Source organism: Aureococcus anophagefferens (assembly GCF_000186865.1).
Source record: "Aureococcus anophagefferens unplaced genomic scaffold AURANscaffold_13, whole genome shotgun sequence".
Taxonomy (NCBI): Eukaryota; class Pelagophyceae; order Pelagomonadales; family Pelagomonadaceae; genus Aureococcus; species Aureococcus anophagefferens.
Genome location: NW_008705573.1, coordinates 89,418 through 104,305, shown reverse-complemented (window position 1 = coordinate 104,305; position 14,888 = coordinate 89,418). Strand labels below are relative to the sequence as shown.

General features: G+C 72.0%; 2 protein-coding genes across 2 annotated transcripts; both read left to right on the top strand.

Moving 5' to 3' along the window:
* Positions 1-4,384: 4,384 nt before the first annotated feature.
* AURANDRAFT_65073 (hypothetical protein) lies at positions 4,385-7,979 on the top strand (the record flags this gene model as incomplete). Its single annotated transcript, XM_009040142.1, has 4 exons — positions 4,385-5,098; positions 5,299-5,891; positions 6,214-6,244; positions 6,984-7,979. The coding sequence occupies 4 exons, from the start codon at positions 4,385-4,387 to the stop codon at positions 7,977-7,979; spliced, it is 2,334 nt and encodes a 777-aa protein (XP_009038390.1).
* Positions 7,980-10,956: 2,977 nt separating this feature from the next.
* AURANDRAFT_10482 (hypothetical protein) lies at positions 10,957-11,538 on the top strand (the record flags this gene model as incomplete). The annotated part of the gene is made up of 1 exon (XM_009040143.1): positions 10,957-11,538. A coding segment is annotated over one exon (582 nt), but the record flags the coding sequence as incomplete, so codon positions are not given.
* Positions 11,539-14,888: the final 3,350 nt, after the last annotated feature.

Here is a 14,888-nt window from a genome sequence, read left to right as displayed (position 1 = left end):
CCAAAAACAGCAATAATATTATGGTGCACTGTTTCCAACGTCCAATAATTTCTTCTCGGGGAACGGGCCCGATGCGGCTGCCCCAGGCGGCCGCGTGGGGGCTGGTCGTCGCCTCACTCGCCTCCGCGGCGGCGGAGAACGCGTCGTCGCCCGCGAACGCGACGCTCGCGCCGACGGGCGCGTCGGAGGCGTTCGGGAACGCGACCGCCAGCAACGCGACGCAGGAGTATGTCGACCCGCTGGACCAACTCCAGGCGGCCGTCGGCGAGGCCTTCAACTTCACGTGCCCGCCGGGCGCGTACGCCATGGACACGCCCTTCCTGCCCTGCCGCTGGTGCGGGACGGGCCGACAGCGCGACGGCCGGCGCCAAATCGTGCGGCGTCTGCGACGTCGGCTACTACGCGACGGACCCGCGCAAGGCCGTCGACGGCGTGGGGCTCACCATCGCCGCGAGCACCTGCGCCATGTGCCCCGCGAACATGTACAGCAGGAACGGGTCCTTCCAGTGCGCGCAGTGCTCGCTGGCCGCGGGCGAGGGCAGCGAGCCCGGCGCGGGGGGCTGCGTCTGCGCCGCGGGCTTCTACGACGCGGCGCCGGGCGAGGACGCGCCGTCCTGCAAGTCCTGCGACGTCGCGGGCGTGCGCTCCTGCCCCATGGGGACGACGATCGCCACGCTGCCCGTGAAGCGGGGCTGGTGGCGCGCGACGCCGTCGTCGGACGACGTCGAGGAGTGCGACCACCGCGACGACTGCTCCGGCGGCGCGGCGACGGGCGACGGCCTCTGCCGCCACGCGACGCAGGGGCCCCTCTGCCGCATCTGCGAGAAGGGCTACTACGCGGGCAGCCGCGCGATGGACGGCTCGAAGCGGAGCCTGGGCTGCACGGAGTGCAACGGCGACACGCTGCCCGCGCGCCACGTGCGGCTGCTCTGCGTCTTCCTGGGCGTGCTGGCGTTTCTTGGCGCTCATGGGGGCCTGCGCGATGCGGTACCGCCGCGCGCACGTCATGCGGATTCTCGCCGTGGGCCACCGGCTCCTCAAGGAGACCAAGGGCAAGCTGGACCCGCTCCAGGTGTCCCTCGAAAGCACGGACTACAAGAGCAGGGTCTGGAACTACGTGCGGCCGAAGATCAAGTCCGTCGTCGCGTTCTGCCAGATCTGCGCGGCGATGGAGCTGAACCTGGACGGCAAGTTCCCGACGATGTTCAGCAACTACTGGCGCTTCTGTCTTCGTCAACTTCGACGCCGTCGCGTTCCTTCCCGTTCAACTGCGCGCTGGGCACCTTCGAGTCGCGGCTCCACGCGGCGACGCTCTGGCCGTTGGCGGTCATCGGGCTGCTGTGGCTGTCGACGCTGTGGGCGCGGGGCCTCAAGCGGCCCGCGGCGACGGGCGCGTCCATCGGGCTGCTCTACCTCGTCTTCCCGTCGATCTCCGTGTTCATCTTCTGGACCTTCTCCTGCGACCGCTTCGACTACGACGAAAGCGACCACCGCTACGCGTACGTCATGACCGTCGACAGCCGCGTGCGCTGCGACTCGGCGGAGCGGCAGCGCGTCGTCGTCTACGCGGGCCTCTGCTGCGCCATCTACCCGGCGATCCCCCTCTTCTTCTTCGTGCTGCTGTGGCGGCTGCGCTTCGACCTGAGCCCGCGGCCCTTCATCGACGCGCGGCACCGCCTCGTGGGCCTGACGGCGCTCCTCGCGCGCGAGATCGAGCACAACCCGGAGGAGACGACGACGACGCTGCTGACGAATCTGAGGGACGCGATCATCCTCCAGCAGCAGCGCATGCGCGACAAGTTCAAGGAGCTCGAGCCCCTCGAGTTCTTATTTCGCGAGTACAAGCCGCACGCCTGGTTCTGGGAGCCCGTGGACTGCGGGCGGCGCCTGTTTCTCGCGGGGTTCATCGTGCTCATCGCCCGGGGCGAGGCGGCGCAGCTCTTCGTCGCGCTCTTCGTGTCCATCTGCTTCCTCTACCTCATCAACTACACGAAGCCCTTCGTCGAGGAGCACGACAACACGATCGGCGAGACGTGCGCCTTCCTCCTGACGGTCATCTTCCTCGTGACGCTCGCGCGCAAGGTCGACACGTCCGACGACTCGCCGTCGTCGCGCGAGTTCTACCGCCACGTGCTCCTCTCGGCGGGCATCGTCGTGCCCTCGGTGATCATGGCGGGCGTCTTCCTCTTCCTCGTCTTCCCGACGAACGTGTCCGCGGCGTACCACGTGCTCGCGCGCGACGGCTTCAACGACGCCGGCGCCGTGTCGCCCGTGTCGAGTAGGCCAAAGCACGGCAACGGCTCGCTGTCCATCGCGCGCATCGCCGACTCCGGGTCCGTGTTCAGCGACGACCTGGCCAAGGCCGCGCGGCGGGGGCGGACGTCGATCAACGACTCGTTCTCCCACGTCCTCGACCTCTTCTCGCTCAACCGCCACCACAAGCACGCGGCCACGGGCGCGTCGCCGCCGGCGGCCCCGCCGGACGGTCTTGCCGCGGAGCCGCTCCGCTTCGACGACGGCGGCGAGGACGACGCGGCCGGCGACGCGTCGCCGCCGGGGCTCGCGCCGTCCTGCGAGGTCTCGGCCGACGGCTTCGACGTCGTCGACGTCCGCGCGAGCTCGCCGGCGGGGTCGCCGGCCGGGTCGACGGCGTCGCCGCCGCGGAGCCCGATGTCGGCGGCGATCATCGACACGGAGCACTGCGGCGTCGCCTGCCTGCCGGGCCTCGCCACCGACGACGACCGCGGCGGCGACGACGACCGCGGCGCCGCGGACGCCTACGCGGACCTCGTCTCCGTCCTCTCCTTCACCTGAAGGACCCCCAAAACGCGAGGCTTTCGCAGCCTGCAGCGTTTCAAAATTAGCCATTCGCCGTAAACCGCCTTTGTTCGAAAATAAAAAAACAGACATTCCTAGGCCGCGCACGCGGCCTCGAAAGTCGGCGCGCCGCCGAGGAGCGCGGCGACGGCGGCCTCGAAGGCGCCGAGGGGGCAGTAGCGGGGCGCGGGCGGGCAGCCGTCGACGGAGACGGCGCGGCCGTTGAAGAGCACGCGCACCGCGGGCCCCTCGTAGAGCTCGAAGACGACGCGCGACGCGAGCGGCGGCCAGACGCCGTCGTAGGCCCCGAGCGCGCTCAGCAGCGGCGCGACGACCGTGTCGTGGCCCGCGAAGACGCGCAGCACGTCCGCGTCCTCCGCCGCGAGCGTCCGCCGGAAGCCCGCGACGATCTCCTCCAGGAGCGGGTGCATGCCGAGGCGCGCGGCGAGCGCGCCGCCGGCGGCGCCGCCGTAGCGGGCCGCGTAGTAGCGGTCCGCGGCGTCGAAGACGCGGTTCGCGGCGTCGCCGGCGAGGCATTCGTCGCCGGCGACGCAGAGCGGCCTCGCGAGCTCGCAGGCCCGCGAGTAGGCCGCGTCCGCGACCTCCGTGGGCCGGAAATCTCCGGGCAGCGTCGGCAGCGCGGCGGTGATGGCCGCGGCGTCGGCCGCGGGCGTCGCCCAGGCCGCGCGCTGGGCCCGGGCCGCGGCCGCGCCCGCGGCGCAGGGCAGGCCCCGCCCGTCCTCGCCCTCGACGCCGAACATGGGCTCCGTCGCGGGGTCGGACCGCGCCGACACGTCCGCGGCGGCGGCGTCGTCGAGGAAGGCGGTCAGCAGGCTCGCGGCCGACGCGCGCGTGCGCGCGTAGTCCGTCGCCCGCGCGGACGCCGTCCACGCGCGGTCCGCGGCGCCGTAGGCGCGCCGGAGGAACGCGCCGAGCCGCAGGTGCTGGTCGTAGCCGCGCGCGACGAGCTGGCCCTCGGCGCAGCGGTGCCAGCCGCGCGTCGCCGCCCGGAAGCGCTTCGCGCGCGGCCAGCGCGAGGCGACGGCCGCGACGCGAGCGGGGAGCGAGCAGTCGAAGACGTCCGCGCGCCCCGTCCCCGGCGGGTCGTGGATCGCGGACCGCGCGCCGTGGCGGACGACGACCGTCGCCGCGACGAGGCCCTCGCCGCCCTCGTCGCCGGCGTCGACGGGCGCCGAGCAGTAGGCGGCGACGCGGTCCGCGTAGTCGAGGGCCGGCGGCGGCGGCGACGTCTGCCAGCACAGGGCGTAGCCGACGTAGGCGCCGGCGACGACGAGGAGGAAGGTCACGAGTGACGACGGGCTGGGGCCGCGGCGCATCGCGCTTTTGGCGCCCATCGGTGTGTGCTCACGCTATAAAACTCTTGGCCATCGGAGTGGCAAAATATGTCGGCGATGAAGGTAAACTTTGTGTATGTAGGGGCTGCCTCCTCGCAATGGCGTGAGGCATCCCCAGCGCCATCAAACAGAACGTGACGCTCTCGAGAGGAGCGCGACGCGCCGAGGCTCGCGGGGACTCCTCGGACACCGCGCTCGTGGCGTGAGGCATCATGCTCAAGCGGAACATCCGCCTCATCCACGGCCAGGACAGCCAGCAGGTGCTCGAGGTCCAGTACGCGGAGATCACGCACTTTAAGGACAACTTCACGCTCATGGCGACGGTGTCGGCTCTACTCGCCGGCTTCGTGTTCATGGTCTTCGGCCTCGAGGCGGAGCAGATCGGCGAGTACAGCAAGTTGCACGCGACGTCCGTCGCCTACATGGTCGCGGCGACGGGCAGCCTCTGCGCGAACGTGCTGGTCGTCTGCCTCTCGACGCTCGCGTCCATGCTCGGGCCGGGCCTCGCGCTCCGCGGGCCCGAGGGCAGCGTCGCGCGGGCGCTGGAAGGCATGCGCGACGAGCACGACCGCGTCGTGCGCCTGTTTCTGTTCGGCGTCTACTCCTTCTTCTGCACCGTCGTCTGTCTGGCGTGGTTCGAGTACGAGTGGCCCGTGGCCGCGCCCGTCTCCGCGCTCGTCCTCGGCGGCATCGTCGCCCTGCGGCGCGGCTCGCGGCAGCTCGCGCGGCGCTTCGCGCTGGGGGAAGAGAAGGCGGCCGGCTCCGGCGCCGCGCCGAAGCCGCCGGACGCGCCCCCGCCGGCGCCGCCGCCCGCCGGCGCCGCGCCCGCGGCGCTCGAGAAGCGGGGCCTCCTCCAGAAGCGCGGCCACGTGCGGAAGAACTGGACGACGCGGTTCTTCGAGGTCGCGGACGGGGCCCTGACCTGTGTGGAAACCAAAATATTCAATCCGACTTCAATGTGAGCGTATTCGAATGTTTTGACACAATCTCTTCGGCTGGGCTTCGAGAACTTGAAAAGGGCAATCGATTCGTCCAAAAATCAGCCGAATCGACTTCGATATGACCGAGCTGGAGAATTCTCAAGTTTGGTCAGGACCACCCAAACCAGTGGTTGGTTTCCACACAGGCCCTGACGTACCGCGACCGCGAGGGCGGCCGCATGCTCCGGAGCGTCATGCTCAGCGGCGAGACGATCACCTGCGCGCCCGTCGACGCGGCCGACGGGCCGACGCGGCACGCCTTCGTCGTCAAGCTCCGGGACAAGGCCTACGAGCTCGAGCTCTGCGCGGCGAGCGACGACGACGTCGCGGACTGGGTCCGCGCGATCTCGCGCAACTCCCACGCGGCCTTCCGGCCGACGCCGCTCATGAGCGGCGCGCTGCGGGGGCGCCGCATCTCGTCCGGGGTCCTGAAGCTCAACGCGGGCTTTCATACGTACGCCGCGACGCTGACCTGCGAACGCCTCGCGCTCGCGGACGACGGCGGCGTCACGGACGTGCGCGTGGCCCGCGCGGAGGCCTGGGACGGCCGGGGGCGCCTGCGGGCCTACGCGCCGGGCTTCGCGGTCGTCGAGGACGGCGGCGCGCGCTGGGAGTTCTCCTGCGAGTCCGACGACGATCGCGACGCGTGGCTCCGGCGCCTCCGGGGCTGCTGCGGCTCCCACGAGCACGCCGAGAGCTTCCGCGAGCCGCCGAGCGCGACGTCGAGCGAGCTCCCGGCGTAAGCGATCGACCTTGTCTTACGGGCACAGGGGGGAGGAGGAGTATCACAGGAGCGCGCTCTTGGACGCCTTGAGCGATTTCGCGGACGCCGTCGCCGTCGCGAGGAGGTTGGCCATGGCCGCCTCCGCGGAGCCCGGCAGGTGGGGCAGCGACGCCGCGGACTTGCCCATCTTGCGCGACGCGGCGAGCGACGCGCCCGACCGCGTCCGGCTCAGGGCCTCCCGCACGGTGCAGGTCGTGCCCGGGTCGCAGCCGAAGCCCCGGGCGCCCCGCAGCGTCTCCGTCGCGAGGCGCTTCGTGTGCCGGTCCGTGTCCCGCAGGTTCTTCGCGCGCCACTCGGAGCACTCGACGGTCAGCTGGTCCGTCTTCGCCTTGGACGTCTCCAGGACGCCCCGCAGCCGGTCGCGCTCGGCGACGCGGACGTCGTAGGACGCGGCGACGATGTCGTACTTGCGCTGGAACTCCTGGAGCTGATTCTCGAGCATCTTGAGGGCCTCGCGGTCCGCGTCGATCTCGTCCTGGCACTTGCTCCGCCGGGCCTTGAGGCCGTCGGTCATGGCCGCCGTGCTCCGGATGATGCGCTCCGACTGCTTGAAGGCGTCCCCGCCCTGCTGGCCGCCGGAAGACTGGCGGTCCATGAGGGACACGCGCTTCCCGTCCTTCGGCTTGTTGAGCTGCGTCTGTTCTCTGTACCGCCGCAGCGCCTCCTCGGGGTCCTGGTCCTCGATGCTGTTGAGCATGGCCATGGATTTTCTTTTCGACTCCGCCATGGCGTCCTTCGTCGAGGTCCCCATGGTGGCGGCGGTGGCAAGCGCCGGCGCGGCGCCGGAACAGTGTCTCCCACCCTCGATACGATGAGCGTTGGGCAGCCCTCGCCGGGGGTCTTTGAGACGGCGCGTCCACAAGCCCGCCATCGCGCCACGCTGGCCGCCCGAGCGCATCGTTCCACGCCCGTGCACGGCCGCCTCGAGCCCACCAGCGCGTCCCGTGCGGCGGCGCCACCGACCGTCGTCGCGAAGCGCCCGACCCCAGCGCCTCAGCTCGCCGCGCCGCGCCGCCCCGGCCCGCCGCGCCGCCCCCGACCGCCGAGATGTGCAAGACGCCGGACTTTGGCGCGCAGCAGACGGAGGCGGTGAAGGCGAAGATCCCCGCGGCGCCGACGATGACGGCGAAGGACCGGTGCGTCGCGGCGCTCGGGGGCGCGGGCCTCTGGACGGGCCTCGTAGCGCTGCCGCTGCTCCTCAAGGACCGCTACGCGAGCGTCTTCCCCGCGGCGTGGTACGCCTACGACCCGGCGTCGACGGCGACGCCGAGCCCGCTGGGGCTGAGCCTGGGCATCCTGGCCGTCGTCGTCGGGCAGCTCTTCGTGCTCGCGTACCAGTACGCGCGGTGGCGCGGGTCGACGCGCCTCGGCCCGCTCGTGCTCATCCAGCCGAACGAGGACCGCCGGTACGACTACGCCGAGGGCGCCGCGACCCACCTGAGCCAGCCCGAGGGCTTCGTGCTCATCGGCGGCTACCTGTCGCTCACGTGGCTCCTGCGCCTCATGCCGCACGCGTACTACGGCTTCGAGGGCGGCGTCGACTGGGCCCGGGTGCTCGGCTGCCTCCTGCTCCAGGACTGCCTCCAGTACGGCATGCACCGCCTCGAGCACAAGGCCCACCCGAAAATCTATCAGGAGAGCCACAAGCCCCACCACCGCTTCACGAACCCGCGCCTCTTCGACGCCTTCAACGGGTCGCTGCCGGACACGCTGATCATGATCGTCGGCCCCCTCTACGCGACGGCGAACCTCATCCACTGCAACGTCTGGACCTACATGGCCTTTGGTTCCGTCTACGCGAACTGGCTCTGCCTCATCCACAGCGAGACGCACCACTTCTGGGACCCGCTCTTCGACCTCGTCAAGTTCGGCACGGCCGCGGACCACCACGTCCACCACAAGCTCTTCACGTCCAACTACGGCCACCTCTTCATGTACTGGGACATGGCCTGCCGCACCTACAAGAGCCCGCGCAACGTCCGCCAGTTCGTCCCCAACGGCAAGCCGCCCCGGAAGTGGGCGGGCTCCGCGAAGCACGAGTGATAACCACGCTTCTGTTTACTCTTCGGGCGGCGACAGTCTACGGCGACAGGGTCGCGGTCGAAAAGTTCTAAGGAGCGCTCTAAGGAGCGCGTCTCGTTACGAGGCCGAACGCGAGCCTACGAAAGGTCGCGCGCGGCCGCGGCCGCGGCGCCTACTCCGTGTCGCGGTAGGCCTGCCGCCTCTCCGCGAGGACCTGCTTGATGCGCGCCATGGAGAGCTTGACCGCGGTCTTGCGCTGCGGGTGCTTGATGCGCATGACGTTGCGCCGCGCGCGCGCCGACTCCGTGAGGAGCACGTTCCGCTCCTTGTAGAGCACGTACCAGAGCTTGTGCAGGTCGTCGAAGGACTTGCGCCGCAGCTCGCTCGCCTCCCAGGCCCGCCCGCCGCCAAAGTCCTCGGGCACCTTCGACCGGTGCCGCGCGTCGTAGAACTCCTCGAGGCCGAGCGCGGGCCGCGTCGCGCGGAAAAAACGGGCGGGGGCCTGCGCAGGCGCCGTCGCGGTCGCCGGCCGCAGCAGCGCCGGCGCGAAGCGTCGCAGGCCGAGCATGGCGTCGGCTGCGAGAGCGCCGCCTCAGCTCGCTGGCGCAGCCTCCAAAAAGCAGTGCAACCACTTCGAGGTGAAGTTTTATTGAATATGAATATGCAACCTAGGGATCCCTTCCCACATTGAAGTGCTTCCGGGCTGCCCACTCCGCGGAGCAATGCCTCTCTTTTGCGAGGCGTAGGCCGCCGAGGACCAGCGGTTTCGGGGCCCCCGGCCCCGGGGGAGGGCCGGAGCATGGGCTCGGCCGTGTCCGGGCAGCGCAAGAACCACAAGTCGACGGGCGACCTGCGAGCGGACGCGCCGCCGGCCGCCGCCGTCCACGGGTCGTCGACGGCGCCGGCGGCGTCGCGGTCCCTGAGCGGCGTCGTCGTCGAGGACTCGCCGACGGCGCGCGGCGACCGGCGCAAGGAGTCCTTCGACGCCAACGCCCAGAAGCGCGTCCAGCGCGCCGCGTCCGGCGCGGCCAAGCCCGCGCTCGCGATCGAGACGCGCGGCCTCGGCGCGTCCCTCTGCTCGCCGACGCTGCCGCGCAAGTCCGGCGAGTGGAGCGACGACTCGCCCGTGCGCCGCGCGTCGCGGGACCGGAGCCCGACGGGCCGCGCGTCGCGCGACCGGAGCCCGACGGGCCGCGCGGGCAAGCGGTCCGTCGAGAGCCGCATCGACCGCTTCGAGCTCAAGGGCCGCCAGTTCGCGCGCGACGGGTCCGTGCTCTGGACGCCCCAGACGACGCATCGGTCCCTCAAGCCCGACGGCGCGGCGCCGAGCCGGTCCAACGCGATGCGCGCCGGCGGCGCGCCGCGGCTCTCGGAGGTGCCCGACTCGCCGAGCGGCTCCCACTCGAGCGCCGGGTCCCAGGCGTCGTCGGCGGGCCACCGGCCGCGGAGCCCCATCCACTGGGGCTCGCCCGCGCGGAGCCCGACGACCGCGTCGCCCGTCGTCCCCACCAAGGGCGGCCGGAAGATCTCGATGCAGTCGCTCCAGGACATCCACGACCTGCTCAAGCCCCTCGAGGACGAGGACCACCCGGGCCGCCACACGGTCGCGGCGAACCCGAGCCCGCCGTCCCTGCGCCGGGGCAACACGCACGCGGCCTTCGAGTGGACGCCGTCGCCGCACGCGGCGCCGCGGCGGCTGAGCCGGTCCAACACCGCGCAGGGCATCGCGGACGAGGCGGCGACGACGGCGAAGCGGCGGCGGAACATGTACTGGAAGGCCACGGCGACGGGCGACGACGCGAGGCTGCTCGGCGACGACGGCGCCGTCCGGGAGGTGCCCGCGGCGACGTTTTCCTTGATCTCCGGCGCGCTCACGGACATGTTCTTCCTCGGGTCGACCATGTTCTCCCAGATGCACGCCGTCGTCGCCGCCTTCGAGCTCGAGACCTTCGAGGAGGGCGACGTGCTCCTCCGCGAGGGCGACAAGGGCGACGAGCTCTACGTCTTGGAGGCGGGCGTCGTCCGCGTGTCGCGGAGCCGCGTCTTCCACGAGCAGCAGCGGTCGCGGCCGTCGACGCCGACGGGCCGCGGGGCCTTTAGCTTCGAGGACACGGACGACTTCGACGACGACCCGGACTCGCCGGAGGTGTGCCTCGGCCGCTGCGGCCCGGGCGACGTCGTCGGCGAGCTGGCCCTGCTCTACTCGGAGCGGCGCACGGCGACGGCGACGGTCGAGGCGGGCTACGGCGCCTGCCGCGCCTGGAGCCTGACGCGGGACCGCTTCCGCGCCCTCGCGGCCGTCGCGGACGCGCGGAGCCTCTCGAAACGCGCGATCGCGCTCCGAAAAATCCCGACGCTCAACGGCCTCGGCCGGCGCCAGATCTACCTGCTCGCCAAGGCCATGAAGAACCGCAAGTACCACCCGGGCGCCGAGCTCTTCGCGCCGGGCCGCGAGGTCGACACCTGCTTCCTCGTGGAGGACGGCGAGCTCCTCGTGTCGCGCGGCGGCGGCGGCGGCGCCGCGGCGACGATCGACGAGCTCTTCCCCGACGGCGTCGACACGCAGGACGTGTCCGTCGACGGCGACGTCGTGCTGTGCCGGCCGGGCACGTTGTTGGGCGTGCGCGCGCTCCGCGCGGCCGCGCGGCGCGCCAAGGGCGACGACTGCGAGGGCGTCGTCGCGGCGACGACGGCGCGCGCGGGCCTCGGGGGCTGCCGCGGCCACGCCTTCGCCGTGGCGACCTTCGAGGAGCACCTCGGGGAGCGGCCCGGCGCGCGCAAGAGCCCGTCGCCGCTGTCGCGGAGCCTCGACGACGCGCGGGCGCCGCCGGGCGCGGACCGGCCGGCGACGCCCGCGCCGCAGTTCACGCTCGGCGACTTCGCCGTCGAGTACCTCCTGGGCGAGGGCACCTACGGCAGCGTGCTCCGCGCGCGGCTCAGGGACGGCGCGGGCGAGGCCAAGGCCGACGCGGTCGCCAAGGCGGACAACGGCGTCGTCGCGATCAAGCAGATGTCCAAGCGGCGCATCGTCGACAAGAAGCAGGTCGCGCACGTCCGAGACGAGCGCGAGCTGCTCAGCACGGTGCGCCACGGCAACATTTTGGGCCTCTACGGCGCCTTCCAGGACCGGGACCACGTCTACCTCATCACCGAGCTCGTCGAGGGGCCCGACCTCTGGTCCGTGCTCTACGACCCCGACGAGGCGGGCTTCGAGGACCACTCGCCGCTCTGCGACGCCAGCGATTCCCTGCTGCGGCACTACTGCGCCTGCGTGGCCGAGTGCCTCTTCCACCTGCACGCGCGGGGCATCGTCTACCGCGACCTCAAGCCGGAGAATCTGATGGTCGCGCGGAACGGCTACCTGAAGCTCGTGGACTTTGGGTTCGCGAAGCGGCTGCCCTACTACCGCACCGACGCCGACGAGGCGGAGCTCACGGCCCACTTCAAGACGTACACGATGTGCGGCACCGCGGAGTACATCTCGCCGGAGATCATCAACGGGAGCGGCCACGACTGGTCCGCGGACGTCTGGGCCGCCGGCTGCTTGTTCCACGAGCTCCTCGTCGGGTCCACGCCCTTCGTCGAGTTCCCGGGCGAGACGACGGACCAGGCGCTCATCTTCAAACGGGCCGTGACGTCGCAGTACAAGCCGTTCATGCCGCCCTTCGCGCTCGTGAAGCGCAAGCACGCGGCGGCCCTCGTCAACGCCATGCTCAAGTTCGACCCCTCGGAGCGCTTCGCCGCGAGCGCCGTGCTCGCCCACGGCTACTTCGCGCCCACGGACTGGCCCCGGCTCCGGACGCAGGACGACGAGCCCGAGTGGACGCCGCCGCCGCGCGGCGCGGGCTTCTACAAGGACAAGCTCTGCGCGCGGCCCGCGGAGCCCTACGACGACGCCAAGGACCCCGGCGCCTTCGCCGTCTTCCACTAATGTGATGGGTCTATTTTGGAGGTCATGGTTGAAGTTCAAGTTGCCTGACTGCTCCAGAGCATGGCGAGCTCCCACCCTGCGCCCCATCGATGCGCTCCACTGCCTGCGTGAGTGTCTTCTGATGCGCTTGCAAACGCTGCTCTGGCCCGTGCTCCTGGCAGCAGCAAGCTCGCTGCGCGCACATCGCGTACGCGCGCCCTTACACATGGCGATGTCCACCGATGGAGAAGCGCTCGCCTTCTGCCGCGCGTCGCCGTCGGCCGTCGTCGTCACCGTCTGGCCGACGGCGCACGCGCTGGCGCACAAGGCCCGGGCCTGGATCGAGGACTGCGGCGGGACGGTCCTGCACGCGCGCGAGGTCGACGTCGGAAGGCGCGGCGCCGTGGCCACGTGCATGGCGCTCTACTTCGGCGAAGCGTGGCTCGAGAGCAACTGTTGGTACGGCGAGAGCCCGCTGCCCGAGGGCCCGCCGGAGGGCCCGCACGCCGGCGCCAGGTGGAAGGCCGCGCTCACCTGGCGGCGCGACGCGCCGCTGACCGTCTTCGTCGTCGACGCGGCCGCGGCCGGAAACGCGCTCTGGTCTAGCAAGTACCGCGTCCGCGAGGCGCTCCGGCGCGAGGCCGACGCGCTCGGCAACGGCTGCGTCCACCTGACCGACGACCAGGCCTCCGCGTTGGCCGCGTGGAAGCGCGGCGCCGCCGCGGGCGGCGGCGGCGGCTACGCCTGCGACAGCTCCTACGCGTACCACTGCGCGCGGGTCCTGCTCGACGCGTCGTCCGTGGCCTTTCTGAATTCGTGCGATTGCGACGCGCCGCAGTACGCGGAGCGCTTCGCCGCGTACGCAACCTGGCTCCAGCGCGACGACGCCGCGCCCGCGCCGCGCTGGTCCTAACCTTACTGGTCTCAGTCTTGCGTTACCTGCCGCTACTATCGAAGACGGCGCCCGCGACGGCGCCGCCCGTGAGGAACGCGACGACGGCGTCGACGAAGGTCGCCGCGGCGCCCGCGTCCGCGGAGAGGTTGTGGTTCGCGCTGGGGATCACGAGGCCGACGACGCGCGCGGCGTTGTTCGCGGACGCGAAGCCGCAAATTCGCTTCACGAGCGCGGCCTTGTCCACGGACGGCGGCGCGTACTCGTCGGCGCCGCTGTAGGCCACGAGGCAGCCCACGCCCCGGTCCCAGCCCTCGTAGAGCTCCGCCATCGCCGCGTCGCTCAAATCCGACGAGAAGTAGTCGTCCTTGCCGCCGACCGCGTGCAAATCGAGGTAGCGCTGCGCGGTCATGGGCGCCCAGTGCGACGCCCGCGGCAGGAACTCGTCGCCCTTGCCCTCCGCGACGAGCGCCGCCGCCCGCTCGAGCCGGGGCTGCCGCCGCGCGAGCTCGTCGGCGTCGTCCGTCTCGCGGTCCGAGACGCCCGCCTGGAGCACGCAGTGCCTCACGCGGCCGCCCTTGCGGACGTAGTGCGCCGCGAGCTGCGACCCCGTGCTGTGGCCGACGAGCGCGCACTCGACGCCGTCTCCGAGGTACTCCAGGAGCGCGTCGAGGTCTTCCGCGTCGCCGTCTAGCGACCCGAAGCCGAACTGGAGGTGGCTCGTGCGCAACAGCGGCTGCACGGTGGCCCAGCCCTCCTTCGCGAGCGCGTCCGTCAGCGCCGGCGCGTAGGGGCAGGCGAGCATGCCGTCGCTCAAGCCGCCGACGAGGATCGCGCAGCGCGCGAAGGGCGGCGGCTGCGACGCGAAGGCCTGGCGGCCCGGCGCGTACTACTGGAAGAGGTGGCCCGGCATGGACCGCGTGTCGAGGCGCATGGCGCGGCAGCGTCGCGGCGGCCGCCTTCAGAGAGAGCTGCCGGCTCCCCGATTAGGGAGCGCTCTGGTCGAACCCATCGTTGCGGCAAATTTGAACGTCCTCGAGACGATGAGTGCCAAAAAGTTCCAACTATTCAAGCCTTCCAAGGCGTCGCGGCAGCTCACGAAGGAGGTCGACGCGCTCCTGCGCGAGCAGGCCGCGGCGGAGCGCGCCCACGAGGCGCGCGCCAAGCGCGTCGCGGCGATCCGCAAGGAGGCGGCGAAACTGTCCGTCGAGCCGGTCGTCACGGCGAAGAAGCGCGCGGCGCAGGACCGGCGCGGGGCCGAGGAGCGCGCGGAGAAGCGCCGGCGGCAGCGCGAGAAGGAGGAGCGCAAGCGGCAGCGCGAGGAGGACGCCGCGGCCGCGCGGAAGCGCGCGGCGCGCGAGCAGCTCCGCGCCGCGCGCGCCGCGTCGCTCGCGCAGGAGGACGCGCACAAGGCCGCGCCGGCGTCCGAGGCGAAGGAGGCCGCGCCGGAGGACCAGGACGACGACGACGACGAGGCGGCCGCGCCGCCGCCGGAGGAGGAGGACACGCAGCAGTACGTCGCGCCCGCGGACGACGGCGCGGCCGCGCCGGGCTTCGACGACGGCGACTTCCTCCTCGCGGACGACAACGAGGACAACGTCGCCGCCGTCGCGCACGCCGCGTCCAAGGACGACGACGACGAGGCGCTGCGGTGCCAGCCCAAGCCCAAGCCCAAGGCGGCGCGCAAGGCGCCCGACGCGCCGTCGCGGCGGTCGCCGCGCGGCAAGAAGGCCGCCGCCGCCGCCGCCGCCGCGCCCGCGGAGGCGGAGGAGGAGGACCCGTCCATCGCCATCGTCGCGGGCCTCGTCGCCGCGGAGGAGGACGACGCGCCCGCGGCGAAGCCCGCCGCGAAGCCCGCCAAGCCCGCCAAGGCCGGCGAGCTCGCCGTGCGGGACCGCGTCCGCGTGTCCGAGGGCAAGCACGCGGGCCGCTGCGGCGTCGTCGTCGACCGCAACGTCGCCTGGACCAAGGTCCAGCTCGACGGCGACGCGGCGATCGTCTCCGTGCGCAAGTCGCAGGTCGCGCTCGCCGGCGCCGGCGACGGCGCCGGCGACGGCGCCGGCGACGGCGCCGCGCCGGCCGAGAAGCCCGCGGCGCCGGCCAAGAAGCCCGGCGCGGCCAAGCCCGC